Source organism: Onthophagus taurus, chromosome 1 (assembly GCF_036711975.1).
Source record: "Onthophagus taurus isolate NC chromosome 1, IU_Otau_3.0, whole genome shotgun sequence".
Classification (NCBI taxonomy): Eukaryota; Metazoa; Arthropoda; class Insecta; order Coleoptera; family Scarabaeidae; genus Onthophagus; species Onthophagus taurus.
The window spans coordinates 16370486-16388261 of record NC_091966.1 but is presented as its reverse complement, the minus strand read 5'-3'; the positions used below and the strand labels follow the sequence as shown (position 1 = coordinate 16388261).

Sequence of the window (17776 nt, the reverse complement as noted above, 5' to 3'; positions counted from 1 at the left end):
ATCTCAACAAATCGGTACAATCCAAATCATTTTAAAATATTTGTTATTATTTCATCAATAATTAACTTAAACATTAACAACAAATTACCAAATCCCCACGAATATTTAAAATTATTCTAAAATTGTAGAATCGCATAAAATTGGTTGCTCTATACAAGAGATTTAACGGAAGTTAATTTTTCCAATACTACCAACATATAAATAGCGTGTTCATAGCAAACATTAAAATAAATAAAGTAACTAATTATTACATTTAACTTAACCTCAACTCAAAATAATTGTTACATTTAATTCATTTTATATCAAATATAATAATGGAAGGATCTGGTGTTTGTAGTGAAATAATCGATGATATTGAAGATTTGATTTCATCTCAAGACATAACACCAAAGCAGCGTTACAGTACAAGAAAATCCATTAAAATTAGAGCTAAAAAGAAAACGGTTGAAGATGTTGAGCCCCAAGCAATTGGAGATAACATCCCAGGAACTCAAACGATTTATGTTAAAACATGGGGTTGCGCCCATAATAACTCAGATTCAGAATACATGGCTGGTCAATTAGCTGCATATGGTTATAAACTTACTGATGATAAAGAACAAGCCGATTTATGGTTATTAAATAGTTGCACTGTAAAAAACCCCGCTGAGGATCATTTTCGGAACGCTATAGAATCAGGCAAAAAGCTAGGTAAACATGTTGTTTTAGCTGGATGTGTTCCACAAGGCGCTCCAAAGTCCGGTTATTTACAAGGATTAAGTGTTGTTGGAGTACAACAAATTGATCGTGTGGTTGAAGTAGTTGAAGAAACTCTTAAAGGACATATTGTAAAACTGTATGGGACTAAAAAACAAAATGGCAAAAAAATTGGAGGCGCTTCGCTGTTATTACCTAAAGTACGAAAGAATCCTCTTATTGAAATTATTGCCATCAACACTGGCTGCTTGAATCAGTGTACTTATTGTAAAACTAAACATGCTAGGGGTGAATTGGGGAGTTATCCACCTGAAGAAATTGTTGAGAGGGCCCAACAAGCTTTTCAAGAGGGTGTTGTTGAAATTTGGTTAACATCAGAAGATACAGGTATAAAATTTGGTATAATTTAAGAATAGACATCAAGCTTAAAAATAGCCAATTTTTTTTTTACCCGTGTGAAATCGCTCAAATAAGCCGTTAGAAATAAAAAAAAAGTGCGGAAAATTGAAAAACGGACCGAAAAATGAGTTTGAAATTTCGATGTGACGTCACGTTTTCTGACGTCATCAACCATGCTCTACTCGTATATTTACGCAGCACCACTGCTAATTCCGATCGTTTCTTTGTTTTTCACAACCAATCACATTACATTTATTCCATAAAATTGGAAATTTAATAATTTAAACAAAAAATAAAGAATTAACAGTTTCTTAAAACGCATTTCGAGTTAAATAATCTTGTATCTTAGGTATACGACACAACGATTGAAATGTCTTTTCTTACGTTCTACCTGAAACCCCGTTCTCCAATCCCCTTTTTACGTTACATTCGGATCCACATAATTTACTACTTTATATCAGTATTAATTTTATTGATAAATTTGATTTTTTAGCAGAGGGTGGGTCAAATATTGGTATGGTCTTGTTGAAAAAAAACGTTACATTCGGATCCACATAATTTACTAATTTATATCAGTATTAATTTTATTGATAAATTTGGTTTTTTAGCAGAGGGTGGGTCAAATATTGGTATGGTCTTGTTGAAAAAAAACGTTACATTCGGATCCACATAATTTACTAATTTATATCAGTATTAATTTTATTGATAAATTTGGTTTTTTAGCAGAGGGTGGGTCAAATATTGGTATGGTCTTGTTGAAAATAAACGTTACATTCGGATCCACATAATTTACTAATTTATATCAGTATTAATTTTATGATAGATTTGATTTTTTAGCAGCGGGTGGGTCAAATATTGGTATGGTCTTGTTGAAAAAAAACGTTACATTTGGATCCACCTAATACAGCGTGTCCCGTATCTTCCGCATCAGAGCATTATACGGTTGTAGGATACATTATTCTGAAGCGATCTTTCTAATAAAATTTTTTCGAAATGTTTATAATAACCGCACGGGAACTGTTTAAAGGAACTGTTTTTCGTCCAATCAGCAGATCGCAAATCAGACTCAGGTAATCGGTGCCACCCTCGGCCGGTCCGCTACGCCGATGATAACTCGTTTCCCACGTGTACTCACCAATAATTTCGTCATGGAAAGAGAAATAAACTTTTTCGATGAATCAAAGTTGTCCGTTATTGGTCGTCGTTAAACAGTTCCCGTGCGGTTATTATAAACATTTCGAAAAAATTTTATTAGAAAGATCGCTTCAGAATAATGTATTCTACAACCGTATAATGCTCTGATGCGGAAGATACGGGACACGCTGTATACTGATTATTTTGCGAATTTTGTGTAGAAATTAGATTTTGAGTTAGGTTAATTAACATTTAAACTAGTGCGTAATCCCGAAATGTCGGGTCGGGTTCGAAGCAGGGGTAAAAACACAGATCTACACGAGCAGGTAGATGGTAAATAAAGACGTTTAGTCATTATGGGTCAAGAACCAAAATAACATGGGTATATCACCCCAAAATATGCGTTATAATACTAAAAGTTGTTAATTCTTTCATTAAATTTGAGAAAATGTTTTAATTTTTACTTCTTTATTCGTGTTGTGTGCGTGGATCTGGAAAAATAATTTTCTCGGACCTGGGTTATCCATACAATTGTGTTAAATACGTCGTAAGTAAGCTTCGTGACGTCACATTTTGTGACGTCACGTCGAAATTTCAAACTCATTTTTCGGTCATTTTTTCACTTTTCCGCACTTTCTTTTTATTTTTAACGTGTTTTTTAGGCATTTTTCCGTCGGTTAAAAAAAAAATCGACGCTTTTTAAGCCTGATGTCTATTCTTAAATTTTTCCTAAAATTTTAAATATAAAACTATAAAATTAAAAAAAATATATATATAAATGTGTTTACTCATTTCCAGGTAATGTTCATTATTTTTCTTATTTTTGTTTCTACGAATTAAGAACCACCAAAAAAAGACCTAAAAATAAAGATAACTTTAAGATTTTTTTACAATGTGGGGAAAAAAAGTTTTCTAAAAACGGGTTGGAGGGTTTTAATAAGCAGCTTTTTTCGTTTTACAAACGTATTTTATTTATTAACAGTTATTAAAATTTCACCTGCTAGATGTCTGCAATATTAGGCTTGCAAACCATGCAGGGTCAATTAGTGTGCTAATTCTGGTTTAGGAGAAATCCTCTCCTAAACCAAAAGTCCAATAATCAAATTTTGACTATGATTATTTTTCTAAACTCATAAACTAGGGACCTGCCTAGGATTTTTTTTTTAAATATATATTTTTGACGAAATTGTGCTGATTTTACAAGAAATGTCCTATTTATTGATAAAAAACATACATAAAAATGGTTGTAAAGTAGACAACTTTACATATATCGAAAAATGGTTACGTACTTTCCTAGAGTAAAATGATAAAATGAAATTTTGAAAATCCGCTGAAAAATGTTGGAATTATGTGCACAGATTAGAGAAATTAGTTTTCAGAAAAAGAGGATTAAAGTTGATAGGAACATCAGGAGTCTGCACCAAGAGCATTACAAAAATGAACTTTTAGACAGAAAAACGATCCACAAATTTTTTTCTGTCAATGGATTCCCATTCTAAACACTCTAGAATATACTTTAAAGAAAAAAGCATACTCATACCTTCAGTGAGGTGGGTGTGAATCATATCTGTATACACTCTTCGATTGGGCAAAAAAATACATTATGAGATTTCTAGTTCCACCTTTGGATTTAATGTTAAAAATATATTTTATAGTTTATGATCAACAATTAGGTGATTTGGTGGTAACATTAATTTTCTTGTTAATTTTAATAAATCATCATTGACGCTTAATAGTAAGACACATAACATTCCTTTACAGCAGGATTTCCTAGTCAGGGGGGCGTAGAAAGAATTCAAGGGGGCGAAATACATTTCCTTATTTCTCAGCTTCGAAGACGTCGGCCGCCATAAGTGTTATTTGTGATACTTGAGGCGGCTGACGATTTTGAAGTAGGCCGAGATTATTTCTTGAATCAAAAGAAAAAATTAATGAAAATATTATTATTTATAATCCGGGGAGGTTTCACGAAAAAAAGGTTGCTTGCTTTACAGCAGTGTTTCTTAACCTTTTCACCATCATTACTCATATTACCTGTCCGGGACGGGAGATTTACCCCTTCATAAAAAATACCATACAGTACTATAATAATGTTATTATTATTAAATATATTACACATAAATTTTGAATAATAATTAATGGGATGGTAGATTTAGCTTCTTCTTTACAAGATTTTTTCAAGACATCGCAAGTCATGCTCTACACTGGGTCGATTCCTAGATTTTGTTTTGATAGAAACAAAAGTTGAAAAGGCGCTCTCACATCTATATGTATTCCAAAATGGGACTAGAATTCTTAAGCCCTTTCAGCTAAAATAAAATACTCGCTCTGATTTTTTGTCCAAAACAAAGCTAAGTCACAATTTTGGAATTCCATTTGTGATGTACTCTTCGCGTAGTTTGAGAAACTGAAACATCTTCCTCTTTGAAGATTTCTTCATCTGTAGAAAATGGTCTCAGTATCTAGGATAAAGTTTGACGGTTCTCTATGTCCGAGAAATATTGGTTCAACGAATTTATCAAAGAAGATAGGTGCTAAACTGTAGAATTAGTGAAATATTTCTTCATTGTATGTGCTTAATATTTCGGACAAGTGCGTGAACATCGATATGTCACCAACTTGAACTCTACGTTTGTAAAGTTCTTGTTTTCGCAAAAAACTAGCAATCCTATCTTGCGTTATCAGAATATTGCTTATATTTCCTTGTAATGAGTAATGTAAATAAATGTAAATATTAATTTCACTGAAAATGTCAGTCAAATACGACAAATAGTAAAAATTCTCGAATTTGTGGCCCTGATCCGAATATGGTTGCAAATTTTCACTATTGCATTAAACACCCTCAGACAATTAGCAGGTAGCATTTTAACAGTCGAGGCATATCGATGTACGACCACTTCAGATCATTTTCTTCAGTAAATTGTTTTAGAGTGAGAATAACATCTCCACCGCGCATACTGGTGAGTAGCGATTTAGAAAACAAATATTCTTCTTTAACACGATCAACGTTTAAATAGCCAACAAAAGCGAGTAATTGTGAACAAGCAGACACGTCAGTTGACTCGTCCAACTGCAGTACAAACATAGGGCATTCTTTTAGTTCCGATATGACTGTGGCTAAAATATCGTTACTCATTTTTTCAATACGATTTTGAATTGTGCTGGGGAAGAGAGATATTTCATTAATTTTAGCAACATTTTGCTCGCCCATAACAAACTTTACTGCATCTACTATGCAAGGTTTTATAAGATCACTTAAACAATCAAGTTAACGCGATTGATTACATTACAACTTAACAAAAAGAATAAGATGTGCGTCGCCTTTTGTTTCACTCTGTTATAATTTTTCTTTTGTTGTTTTTTTATCACATTAGTTGCATCAAAATTAATAGTAGTAATTCTTGTAGTTTACGAGCCAGTTTACCAAAACAATGTAGAAATCAATGTGGCTCGGTCACCCATCCCATACTGACATTTTACTCCCCAAGGGGTAATTACCCACAAGTTAAGAACCACTGCTTTACAGTATCTAATCTTCTTTCTTAGACATGACAGTACTTTTAGCAAGTTTCAGAAGCTTCATTGTATTACTCCTCCTATAAGTACTATTTAACTAAAAGTTGAATTTTGGTTTTTCGTTATTAATTTTGATTTTTAAGCTTGGGATTTTCAGAAATATTACTAACAAGTTTGAATATTACTATTTCCTTGCTATAAGTAGATTGTATGATAAATTAGTAGCATAAAAGGCAAAACTTGACTCAAAATATTTATATTTTCACTTATCAGCATGTTATTTACCATTACAAGGTTTTAATCCAAAAAATGCTTAAAATATCATTAACACAGAGGAATGTTAATAAGAATATTGTCTTACCGAATTGTGTCTCACCAATTTCGAAGAAATTTCGTACATAGAATGGACCAAAATAAGGTTGAATAAGAGTTCAAAGTAAGGGAAAAAATTACGTTTTCGCTTATATTTTGAAAACGAAAAGTGTTTTAAACTTTTTGGAAATTCAAACTAATATTCATTTTTTAAAAGTTTTATTTTGATGTGTCATACATATACCTCACATATAGGGTGAAAAGGTGGGAGATATCCTTATTTTTTTCAGAATTATATAAAAATCGCCTTATCAATTTTGGTGGCGTTAAATGTACTAGTATGTTCAAAAATATTAGTTATTTATGTTTTTTCCCATTGGCTCTATCTAGATCAACTTCAGGAAAGTTATGGAGGTTAAGACGTAACCACATTCCTTAAGAATGATGTGATAAAATTGTTAGGTATTTTAAAACTACTTTAAAGAAAACCGTAAATTAGTTGCACACACATAGCAACACATTAGACAAAGCTACAGCAAATTTACAAAATCTCTACTACCAAGTATTAAAATGGTTACATAAATGGAAATGGACATATGTAGACCGGTTTTCGACTATGGACACATACCCACTAACAATTATCTCGGTATGTAAGACTAAGGATGTCATTGATAAAGCAGAAAGGAGATGCATAAGAACAATAACCAAAATGCGGCATCTTAAAAATTCTCTGCACAATATAAGTATAAAGATCTATACACGAAAATGTCTAAAATTATACGTTTTATTACCATTATATTATTATTTGCATTATTCTGGATTCGCGGGAAGGCAGGCTGCACCGCCTCACTTCCCTCTTTTGGTCAGCATTAGGGTCCTTTCAGCTATATTACCTTGTAGGCAAAGGCTAGAATTTGTCCTGGTTGTACTGCCCTGATTCTACTCATGGGAATCTGGATATCTCCAAAAATGGCTAACCTTAATGTTTGGAGGGCCACGCAGTCGCATAGAATGTGTTCCGCCGATTCCTCCTCCTCACCGCATCCTCTGCAGATGTCGGTGTCACTTATTCCCATCATGTTCAGTAAGTGCTTTTGTAGATGCCAGTGTCCAGTGATTAGACCTATGACCGAACGTAGGTTCATCCTGGACAGCCTCATAAATAAATCTGTTCGTTTAGGGTCAGGGTACATCAGAGCCTCCTTGGCTTGGCGACATCCTGGTGTCCTGTCCCAGTAAGTTAAAAACTTCTTACGTGTTTCCTCTTTTTTAAGCTCTATGAAAGGCCTTATTGTTGGGGCAATGAATGGTTCTGGCGATCCCGGAGATTCGTCTGCAGCTTTCCTTGCGAGTTTGTCCACTATGTCATGAAGCTTATTTCCCGAATGACCCTTTGTTCAGCAGATCGTAATCTCATTGCTAACGGCTGCCTCACTAAGATTGTTATGCCAGTCCTCAAGCAACGAGGATGATCAGCGATACCGCCCAAGCGAGAGGAGAGCTTGTCTGCAATCAGAATATATTATAATTTTTTTTGTTACTAATTTTCTTGGAAATTTTCTTAGCCGCCACAGAAATGGCCACCAGCTCCGTGCGCAGTGGGCCAAATTCCCAGCGGTTTAGAAACTTTTATTGTTGATTCGACGGAATAAATCGAAGCACCAGAGCCAGTTTCCCTACGAGATCCGTCCACCCATAATTGGAGGACAGTTTCGTCAGGCATGGATTGTTCTGCCACTCAGGAGCGGCTGTTTGCTACATGCCTCCTCCCATAGCTGGCTTGTCAATTTTCCACATTTATAAAGCCATTTATCGTTAGCCGCTCGCAGCCGGATCATTGTTGCTATCACCGCCTCATCAACGTAATAATTGAGAATTTGCATTATGTACGCGAATGTAATGAGCTTACTGTCGGTATTTAATTGAATTATTTTTCTTTCTAGTCGCACAGTAAAATGTTTGATGTAAATCTTTAAAATAAGGCATACCTATAGAACATTTAGAGGTGGTTGGGGTTAAATACCTTCTTAAATGTTAATTCTCTCCCAGGCGTTGTCGATTTTGGCAAAATTTGACACGGTCTTCGTTTTATATGTGAAGTAAAAAATTTTTTTGAAGTACTTATAAGGGCTAGAAATTAGAGAATATTTTTGTTTATGTCTCGAAAATGAAAACTGCCATCATAATATGTTAAATGTTAATTAGTATTGTTTTTTAAAAATCTTTCTGTCGCTGTTTAATGAGGTAGGGTTTTCTTTCAATAGTCAATATAAAACTTCTAGATAAATAAGGTATTTTATTACTAAGAATACAGCATATTTTAATGGAAAGTATGGAAGATTATAATAAGCAAATTGAAGACGAAACTATGTTAGTTTACGACTCATCAAATAGCATCAATGACGGTCAGCAAATTATTGAAGACCAGGATACAAGTGAAAGTTTTGTAGAAGATACTGAGCTTATTGTCCATTGAAGGATGACTACATCGACTACAACTAGAAATTAGAGATGGTCAATTACTGGATAAGTAGGAAGAAAGGTTATTTAAAACTAGAATCCATAAAAAACAAATATCGATAAGTCAATCAAAACTACAATTGTAGATATGGGCTAAATATATAGAAGAAATAGGGATATATAGAGAAAAATTAGTAGTAATTACAGAATCTGTAATTAATCAAGCGAGGGTAGCTAATAGATATCATTATATAGATAACAAATTGCCACTACATTATATAGATATATGCAAATGGGCTATATAAGCCAGAAATTAAAAGAAGATGACCGCAATGTTTTAAAAAAGCACATCAGTTAGTAAGCAGAAAACAGAGTTGAGCTACTTGCTGTAAAAATATACTCCAAGTAAAGTATTCAGTACTTTTTTACTTTAAGTAGTTTACTTTCAACTTGTAGGTACTTAGTACTTGTACTTTCAGTATTTAGCTTAAAATGTACTGGCTACTTGTTTGTCATAAGAAATACTTGAGGAACTATTTGTTTACTTCAAGTAGTTTATCTACTTCCAGTACTTTCAATAGTAAGTAAAATAATAATCTTTTAAAGTTTTTTTATACCTAACATTTATCATCATACGTATATTAGTTATATATTTAGCAGTGATAGTTTATACTTTATCATTAACCATTCACTACATAGTGTTCGATTCATTCCTAATTCCCATCCCATCTCTTTACTAATTAAAAATTTAAATTATGCAAAATAATTTGCAATTTGTATTTTTGAAGTTTTGATAGTTGCGGTCAGAAAAACGTGTTTAATCTTGTAAGGTATTGGCGACTGGCTGGCGCAGCGTTGACGGGAGTCGGTTATTTCAAGTTAGTGCAGGTTGTGCAGGTCCCATAGATCTCCAGATTCTCCCAGATCCTATAGAACAATTATGTGGTTTACATAAATGTTTTTAAATACGCATGGTTTGCAAGTGGATATGTAGAGGAGGGACCAGATCATTTTGAAAATCCCGTGGAGGTTTACTTTTCGAGTAAGAAGGAAGTTTTTGGAAGCCAACGTGTGTTATCTGTGGGGATATAGGGGTCATAACATGTGCATGGTGTAAAACATTCTTATGTTTTGAAACATTTGGAAAATTTCATTTTTGCGAACAATATGAATAAATAAGAATAAAAATAAATTTAACACTTGTTGTGGAGCGGATGATTAACCTGGAAAATCATTGTAAAACAGTGACGTTGGAACATTTTTCATGTGACATGGATTTAAAGCAGGTGGAACATCGCATGTTGATAAGCTCAGCAATTTTGTCAGCATTAGGGCTCTGTCTGAATCACATAATTTCTTCGGGGACTTTTCTATGTTTCGCTTCTTTGGACGAAATTGGACTGAAGATTAGGTATCTGTAATTTTCATTCAGCAAATGTCGCATGCTGCGAAAATTGTGGTAAATAAGCTTAGTTGAAGATGTTAAATGTTTGGATTTGTTATGTTAAATGTATGGGTCACCGTTCACAAAGAATTCGTTCTGGCTTTTCTCGATGTTAAGGGGACACGGTTCCATCGGTTGTTCTTGAATTTCTTCGTGGAGAGATCATTCTTCCTCATCATCTCATCCAAATCTTCTAACGGATCAAGTTCCTGTAGATTTCAACTTTTAATATATGTTTAGAATATCTGATTACACAGTAAGTTTATATAACCTAACTAGTTATATTGGAAATGAGTTTATTTATTATGATAGTTAGACAATGTTAAGGGGGAAGAACAAGGAAGTTAGCAGGATTAATCGAATTTTTCTCTTCTCCTAAAATCATGTTTTCTCAAATACAACGTAAAGTTTTATTAGAAATTTGTTAATATAAGTACTTTATTTTTATAATTAAATTATTGTGGCCATTCTAGTTATAACTCATTTTTTATTCCAGGCACGTATGGTAGAGATATTGGTTCCTCTTTACCAGAATTATTATGGAAATTAGTAGAGGTAATTCCAGAAGGTTGCCGATTAAGATTAGGTATGACAAATCCACCTTACATTCTTGAACATTTGGAAGAAATCGCAAAAATAATGAAACATCCAAGAGTTTATAGTTTCCTTCATGTTCCTGTTCAATCAGGAAGTGATCAAGTTTTAGCTGATATGAAAAGAGAATATACATGTAAAGAATTCGAATATGTTGTTGATTTCTTACAATCAAAGTAAGTTTATTAAATTAATTACAACAAAAAAAATAATAAATTGATTATTTTATTGTTATTTAGAGTTCCAGGAATGACAATAGCAACCGATATAATTTGCGGATTTCCAACAGAAACTGAATTAGACTTTAACGACACACTTGTTTTATGCGAAAAACATAAATTTCCTAGTCTTTTTATCAACCAATTCTTTCCTAGACCAGGTACTCCCGCCGCAAAAATGCAAAGAATTCCAGCGCAAGAAGTTAAACAACGCACAAAAAAATTAACAGAGCTGTTTTATTCTTATGAACCATACGGCCATAAAGTCGGTGAAGTCCAGGATATTCTTGTAACAGAAATTTCCCATGATAACGAACATTTCGTGGGGCATAATAAATTTTACGAACAAGTTTTAATACCAAAAAAAGATGAGTTAATGGGAAAACTTGTTACCGTTAAAATTGAAAGTGCCACAAAATTCTCTATGATGGGGGTTGTTTATGATGGAAATGTTGTCGCTCCTGGTTTAACTAAACCTTTAAAGCAGGGTGAAGTTTCTGGAATACGAACGGTTTTAAGAGAAGGAAGTAAGCTTTGGTATGCTTTAACAGCGCTATTTTTTGCTATTATTTGCCGATTGATCTGGATTTCTATATCAAAATATATGTTATAATAAAAATTATTGAATTTTTATTTATTTTCCTTAATTGAAATCATGAATCCTGTACGCAGTGGATGAAATCGTTTGTAACAAAACATATAATTAAAAAAAATCCTATTAGCTTTATTGGATTATTGAGTTATCTAGATTTAAAGCTCTATTTAAAATAAATCAATATATAACAAAATAATGTAATAAAACAATATTAAGTATTTAATAACACAATGAAATTATTTAATAAAATTATATATTTGAGGATCGTTTACATTATTTTTTCTTCGAACGTCCTCAAGGTTACGAAGCATATAAATTTCAATAACTCCCTTTTATCCTCATTTTCACGCTGCTTGATAAGAACAAAAGAGAGTTTGGATACATGAATCCCGAAATGACCCTGGACCGCACGAACAAATTTTTAAAGACTACCCCGGTATAAAAGACGCGAATTGCGACATCTCGGGCACAGACCGTCTCCGTCAGCGTAATCGAAGAGGAGCTAAAATGTTTGCGACAGGTAACATCAAACGCCAAAAGACTCGCGAGCAAACAAGGAGTTTGGACAACGACAATTTCCCAGGTAAGTTATACGCTAAATAAAGTGGAATCAGCGTCGTGCACGTCGTTTCTAACGGAAGAATTCTATTCCAAATTTACGTATTCATATTCAACATCAGTTATGGGACGAATCGATTACAAACCGGACGCTTCTTACACTCATCATGAAGACAACTTCTATTTTCGTTATTATAATTCAAACGAACGCTTACATGGGAGGACCATGGAGGATTGGTTGAGACCCAGCATTTTTCTTGGAAAAGCTTTTACTCCTTATCCTGGATGTGCCCCAAGACCATGGAGTGAAAACCCAACTGGATTATACAATGTTCAAAATACTCATAGTTTGGAAAATTATAAAAGAGGAGTTCGGGCTATGTTTGAATTGTGTATGAAAATGGGTGAGATTAATAAAATTATCAAAATTCGTTTTCTTAGAGAGAGAAAAAAACATTTTTGTAATTTTAAGGATTGAAGTATTGGTCTGCTTATGATAGAGATTTGGCACCGGAAGGAGAAACATCCGAAGAAACGCAATACAATTACGAGCAAATTGTCGAATTAATTCAAGAGTACCAGCAAAAAAGTGGAATTCGTCCTTTATGGATTGGAATTGATTTTAAAAATACTTACAAGTAATTTGTGTAAAACCATTTTTCCCAATTCTTTCTTATTTCTTTTTTAATAGATTTCGTAATGGAGCAGTAACCAACCCAGAAGCCACCGTGGTAACTTACGCCGGATATCAAACAAAACGAGCTTTGGACATTGCAAACAAATTGGGGGCTGAAAACGTAATGTTTTCTGGCTCCCAAGAAGGTTATTTCAACGTCATGAACACCGATTTAAATCGAGAAATGAAAAATTTCCACAAATTCCTCAAATTGATGATCGAACATAAGGATAGAATCGGATATCGCGGCCAATTATTGATGCAAACCGTTTTCGATACGCGAAATAAAAACGAGGGGAGTAAATATTGTTACGATTTTTCCAGTACTCTTTGTTTTTTGAAACATTACAATTTGGATCGACAAGTTAAATTGGTTGTTAAACCGGGACATTTTACTTATATGGCAAATGTGTAAGAAAATGAGTTCATATTTTTATTATAAAAGTTAATTTCTTTTTTGATTAAGTTATGGAAGTTTGGGTTCGGTTGATGTTAAAAACAAAAACCTTTACGACATTCATAAAGCTTCCATGACCATGAAATCGATCGTTGAAAATGGAGGAATGTCACCAGGCGGATTGACTTTTTATGTACCGCATCATAAAAGCACTTTTGACGCCAAAGATTTAGCGGAAGCTTTTATCACTGCCGTTGATACTTATGCTAAAGCTCTTCGTATTGCTATCAAATTTATAAATGATATTCAATTGAATAAGAGTATTCAGGTTGAATTATAATGATTTCTTTAATTTTTTTTATTAATAATTTTTTCGTTTTAGATGAGATATGTTAGTTTTTCTTCTGGTTGGGGTTCAAAATTCAATAGTTCAGAGGCGAATTTGGATGATTGCGAAGATCAATGCAGAAAACAAGAATCGAACGTGATGTTGCCGCCTCCATCTCGTTCCGAACATTGGCAAGCAGTTTTAACCAGAAACGTTGAAACGCCATTTCTCAAGTAGGAAGAAGATTTTTATGTTGTGTTACAAGATTCAGCACTCATTACACTTTTAAATAAATAATAAAAGTGTTAATTGGTTTAATTACCTTGATATTGGCACTTTTATTAAAGAAACCAGTTTCAGCACATTTCCTCATACACAACACGATCTTCTTCTTAACTTTTTTCCTTTCAAACTCGATCTATTTTCTACATGGTCTTTGTTTATGTTTGTATATTTATTATCGATTGATTGTCTTTAAAAATTATTTATTTTTTTGGATGTATCTTTATTGTTCTTGTAAAAAATATGTTTCGTTAATAAAATTTCTTTAAATTGGACTTTTTTAAACTTTTGTTAGGCGGACAAGATATTGATTTTATAAGATTCCCGTAATGTTGATCTTTCGTGACATCTCTATACCTATTTTTAATAAAAAATAATGTAAATAATAAATACAAAAATAACAGTAATTATTTTATTATATAAAATAATGAATACTGACAAAATTTGCTATTATATAGGGTGTATCTAAATCATTAACGTGATGTATGGAACCAAACTGTAGAAAAAGTTCTTATAAATATGTGTCTAAAAGCGTTTCCTTAAAAAGCTACGCGCGAGTTCCAAAATTATGATTCAAGGTAGATAAACAAAATGACATCATAATGATTAATTTCAATCAACAACAAATTTCACATCGTTTATTTACGATTTTGTTATGGTTACACGTAAATATCCGCTTGGCATCGTCGAATCATTGATTGTCGAACGCACTCAAGAATTCAGAACTATCCAGCTATCCCTAACTAGAGCTGGGCAGTACCCGAGTAAAAATACAGAAAAATGTACTCCGAGTACATTTTGGAGTACTCGATACCCGGTTCATTCGAATCAAAATGTACTTAATACCAGGTTTGTCAAATACTCTCTATTAGTACCTGATGAAACTTTATAAAAGAAAATTAGCGGAGTTCAAAAAAAGCGTTCGTCATAGAAAACGAGAAACGTGGAGGAAATTTTGTGAGGAAGTTTCCTCCTGCAAGGAAGTTTCTCGGCTAAATCGGGTTCTGGCTTCAGACCCTGAACGACGAATTGGCTTACTAAAAAAGGCTGACGATTCTTATACCGACAACATTTTGGAGAGTCTTCATCTATTAATGGAAGTATATTTTTCAGGTTCCGGTAGTTCCGTGCAGATGATTGGATCTCAGCCGAAGAGATCTGCAGGGAGGAAAAAATACGGTGGGCCATCACCAGCTTCTCAAAACACCAGGACCAGGTATTATACCAGTCCTTTTACAATGGGGCTTGGAGGATTTAGTACCTCACCTAGTGGAAATCTTCCAGGCATGCCTGGCGTTGCGCTATATATCCAGTCGGTGGCGTGAGGTTACGGTGAACTTCATACCAAAACCAGGTAAGCTTGATTATTTCACACCGAAATCGTTTAGACCAATCAGTCTCCTCCTTTCTTTTGAAAACTCTGGAAAGACTGTGCGATCGCTACATTAGAGATTTCTGTCTTCCAACTAAACCAGTAAATCCTAATCAATACACTTACACTCAGGGCAAGTCCACACTAACGGCTCTTCACTCAGTGACCAGCTTTGTAGAGAGATATAGAGGGAGTTTTTGATAAACAACTTTCTCTGATATTAACGATGCCTTGTTAGAGCATAATGTTCCACCGACTCTTTGTAATTCGATTGAGAACACTCTTAAACATAGCATAGTTAAGCTAGGGCTGCCGATGTCAGTCTCCAAGGAGGAGTTACTCGAGGCTGTCCACAAGGGGGTGTAGTATCCCCACTTTTGTGGAACCTCACCCTGGATAACCTCTTGAACCGCCTCGCTGAAGCCAACTTTACTACAGTTGGTTACGCAGATGATTTAACCATTCTCGTCAAAGGCAAGTACATAAACGTGCTTTTTGATAGGATGCAAGTAGCTCTCAAATTGATAGAGACTTGGTATGACGAACAAAGACTCCCTGTGAATCCTAAGAAGACAGAGTTGATTCTTTTCACACGGATGAGGAAGTTTGGCAAGCCCAGAATGCCATCCCTTGCTAATACTCCATTGGTGTTGTCAAAAGAGGTCAAATATCTGGGCATCACACATGACAACAAATTGACATGGAGAGCCCACCTAGATAATAGAGTAAAAAAAGCATACGTTGCATTCGGTCAATGACGGAGGGCTATAGATAAGACATGGCTTTCTCACCAATTCTGGAATGTACAGTACCGCTCAAAAGTACATGATAATTTGGTTTTTTCCACATAACTTTTTTGAAACTTTATTAAAGCAGACCATTTCTTCACCATAGTTTTTGCAATGTATTTCACATGACATAGATTTGTATAGAAAAATCCGTTTCAACTTAGAGTTATTAAAAAATTATTTTTATTAAAATACCAAAATACGCTATAAAGCGATGTTAACAAAAATAAATCATAACTCAAGAAATATCAACATAACAATCGTGAACGGCAATCAGCCATGTAGAGCAACCTAGTACTTGGTTGGGTAACCCATCCTGTTGATCACAGCCTGACATCTGGGCATGGAATCGATCAATGCACCGTGGACTGGTCGATCTTCACCCACTTCGCCTGCCGCTGTTGGAGCTTTTCGTCGGCGGAAGTGGTCCGAATGCCCGTCAACTTGTGTCAAAGAGTGTCCCACAGTGGTTTGAAGATGTTGAGATCCGGGCTTTGGCTGCACCAGTCCATTATCGCCACTCAACGCTGCGCGATCCAGTTGGACATTCTTGGATGTGTGCTTGGGATCATTGTCTTGCTGAAACAGGCAACACCGACCCATGTTTTTGCGTGGCCAAGGAAGCATGTCATCTTGCAGACAGTCCCTGTACTTCTGGCGGTCCATGGTGCCCGTAATGCGAACCAGAAGGGCCGGTGATAGCAGCGCTGAAGCACCCCCACACCATGATGGAACCACCGACATGCTTCATCGTGGGAAGCAGGTACTTGGGATCGAAGCGAGTGCCCAAAGGATGCCGTATGCGATATGTCATCAGTTCCGAATAGCAAGAACTTGCTGTCGTCGCTCCACAGGGATGTTTTCCTACTCCACACGTGCCTTCCTGTTCTTACCTGAAACGAGTGGTTTCTTTACCGGACGTCCACCAATGAGTCCCGCATCCTTCAGTTTCCTCTTGACCGTCGATGTAGACGGTTGGCGCTGCGCAGAACACCACAATTCTACCCTAATGTCCACCGTCGTGAGCCGTGTGTTCGCTCTGCACAGCATCGCGCCGTTCGTGTCCTCCAGCCGGTTGGTGATTTGAGGTCTATCATTTTAGTTTCTTCGTCACGAAGCAACCAAGTGTCAACCACGTCTTCAATACCGATGATATCTGCGTGGTAAGCTGGATCTGTGTGCATCCTTGTCGAGCACCCTATATGATGGCTTTCTGCGTCGATTCTGACAAATCTCGAACTCCTTTCTTTTTACTCATTCTTAAGAATAATATTTCATAACTTTCAGGAAATATCACGTGAAAATAACGCGAAACAAAAAATTAAAATAAAAGTTATTTCTAGGCCTGACATCGATTTTCAAAAGAAATTTGTCACGCCTCTATCCTTTGGCATATATTGTATCCTCTGGAATATAATATAATTGTATTCACTCGTTATGCATTCAAATTATCATATACTCTGAGCGGTACTAGTGACTTTACACCCCTACAACACATTTTTACGAAGAAATATCTCATCCACCCAAGTTCCACAGAAGTAGAGGAAAAAAACAGCCCTAAAATCTACACTGATGGTTAAAGTACCACCGTCATACAGGCGGTGCTATTCGCCATACAACTTGCCGCTGACGTTATTGTCAGATCCAACTTAGTAGGTAAGTCTTTTACAATTTATACTGACAGTAGATAAGCTATTTTAGCCCTGAGTAGAATAACAATTACATCGGGATTTGTTATGGGCTGTCATCTGACATTGGAGAAGGCCGCAGTGAATAACTGTCTTATATTTCAATGGACAACAGGACACTCGACTTGTTCAGGTAACAAGCACGCTGATAGGCTTGCCAAAAGGGCTGCCAAGCGAGCGCCATGTTCACCTGAACCGATAATCGCTCCGTTCTTATCAACTCAGATTGAGATAATTAAAGATTTTACCTACAAAAAGTTTATGAACTGGTCTATCCAGACATACAAAAGTGTAGCCGTCTATACCCACACTGACTAAA

At 35.0% G+C, this 17776-nt stretch overlaps 2 protein-coding genes across 2 annotated transcripts; both read left to right on the top strand.

Annotated features, from left to right (window-relative positions):
• Window positions 1–203: 203 nt before the first annotated feature.
• Window positions 204–11395, top strand: LOC111429493 (threonylcarbamoyladenosine tRNA methylthiotransferase). Its single transcript, XM_023065420.2, has 3 exons — window positions 204–1083; window positions 10458–10731; window positions 10795–11395. The coding sequence occupies exons 1-3, from the start codon at window positions 315–317 to the stop codon at window positions 11384–11386; spliced, it is 1635 nt and encodes a 544-aa protein (XP_022921188.2). The 5' UTR covers window positions 204–314; the 3' UTR covers window positions 11387–11395.
• A 432-nt stretch (window positions 11396–11827) lies between these two features.
• On the top strand, window positions 11828–13884 carry LOC111429497 (xylose isomerase-like). The gene is made up of 6 exons (XM_023065426.2): window positions 11828–11951; window positions 12049–12330; window positions 12399–12564; window positions 12618–13013; window positions 13069–13327; window positions 13382–13884. The coding sequence occupies exons 1-6, from the start codon at window positions 11876–11878 to the stop codon at window positions 13562–13564; spliced, it is 1362 nt and encodes a 453-aa protein (XP_022921194.1). The 5' UTR covers window positions 11828–11875; the 3' UTR covers window positions 13565–13884.
• Window positions 13885–17776: the final 3892 nt, after the last annotated feature.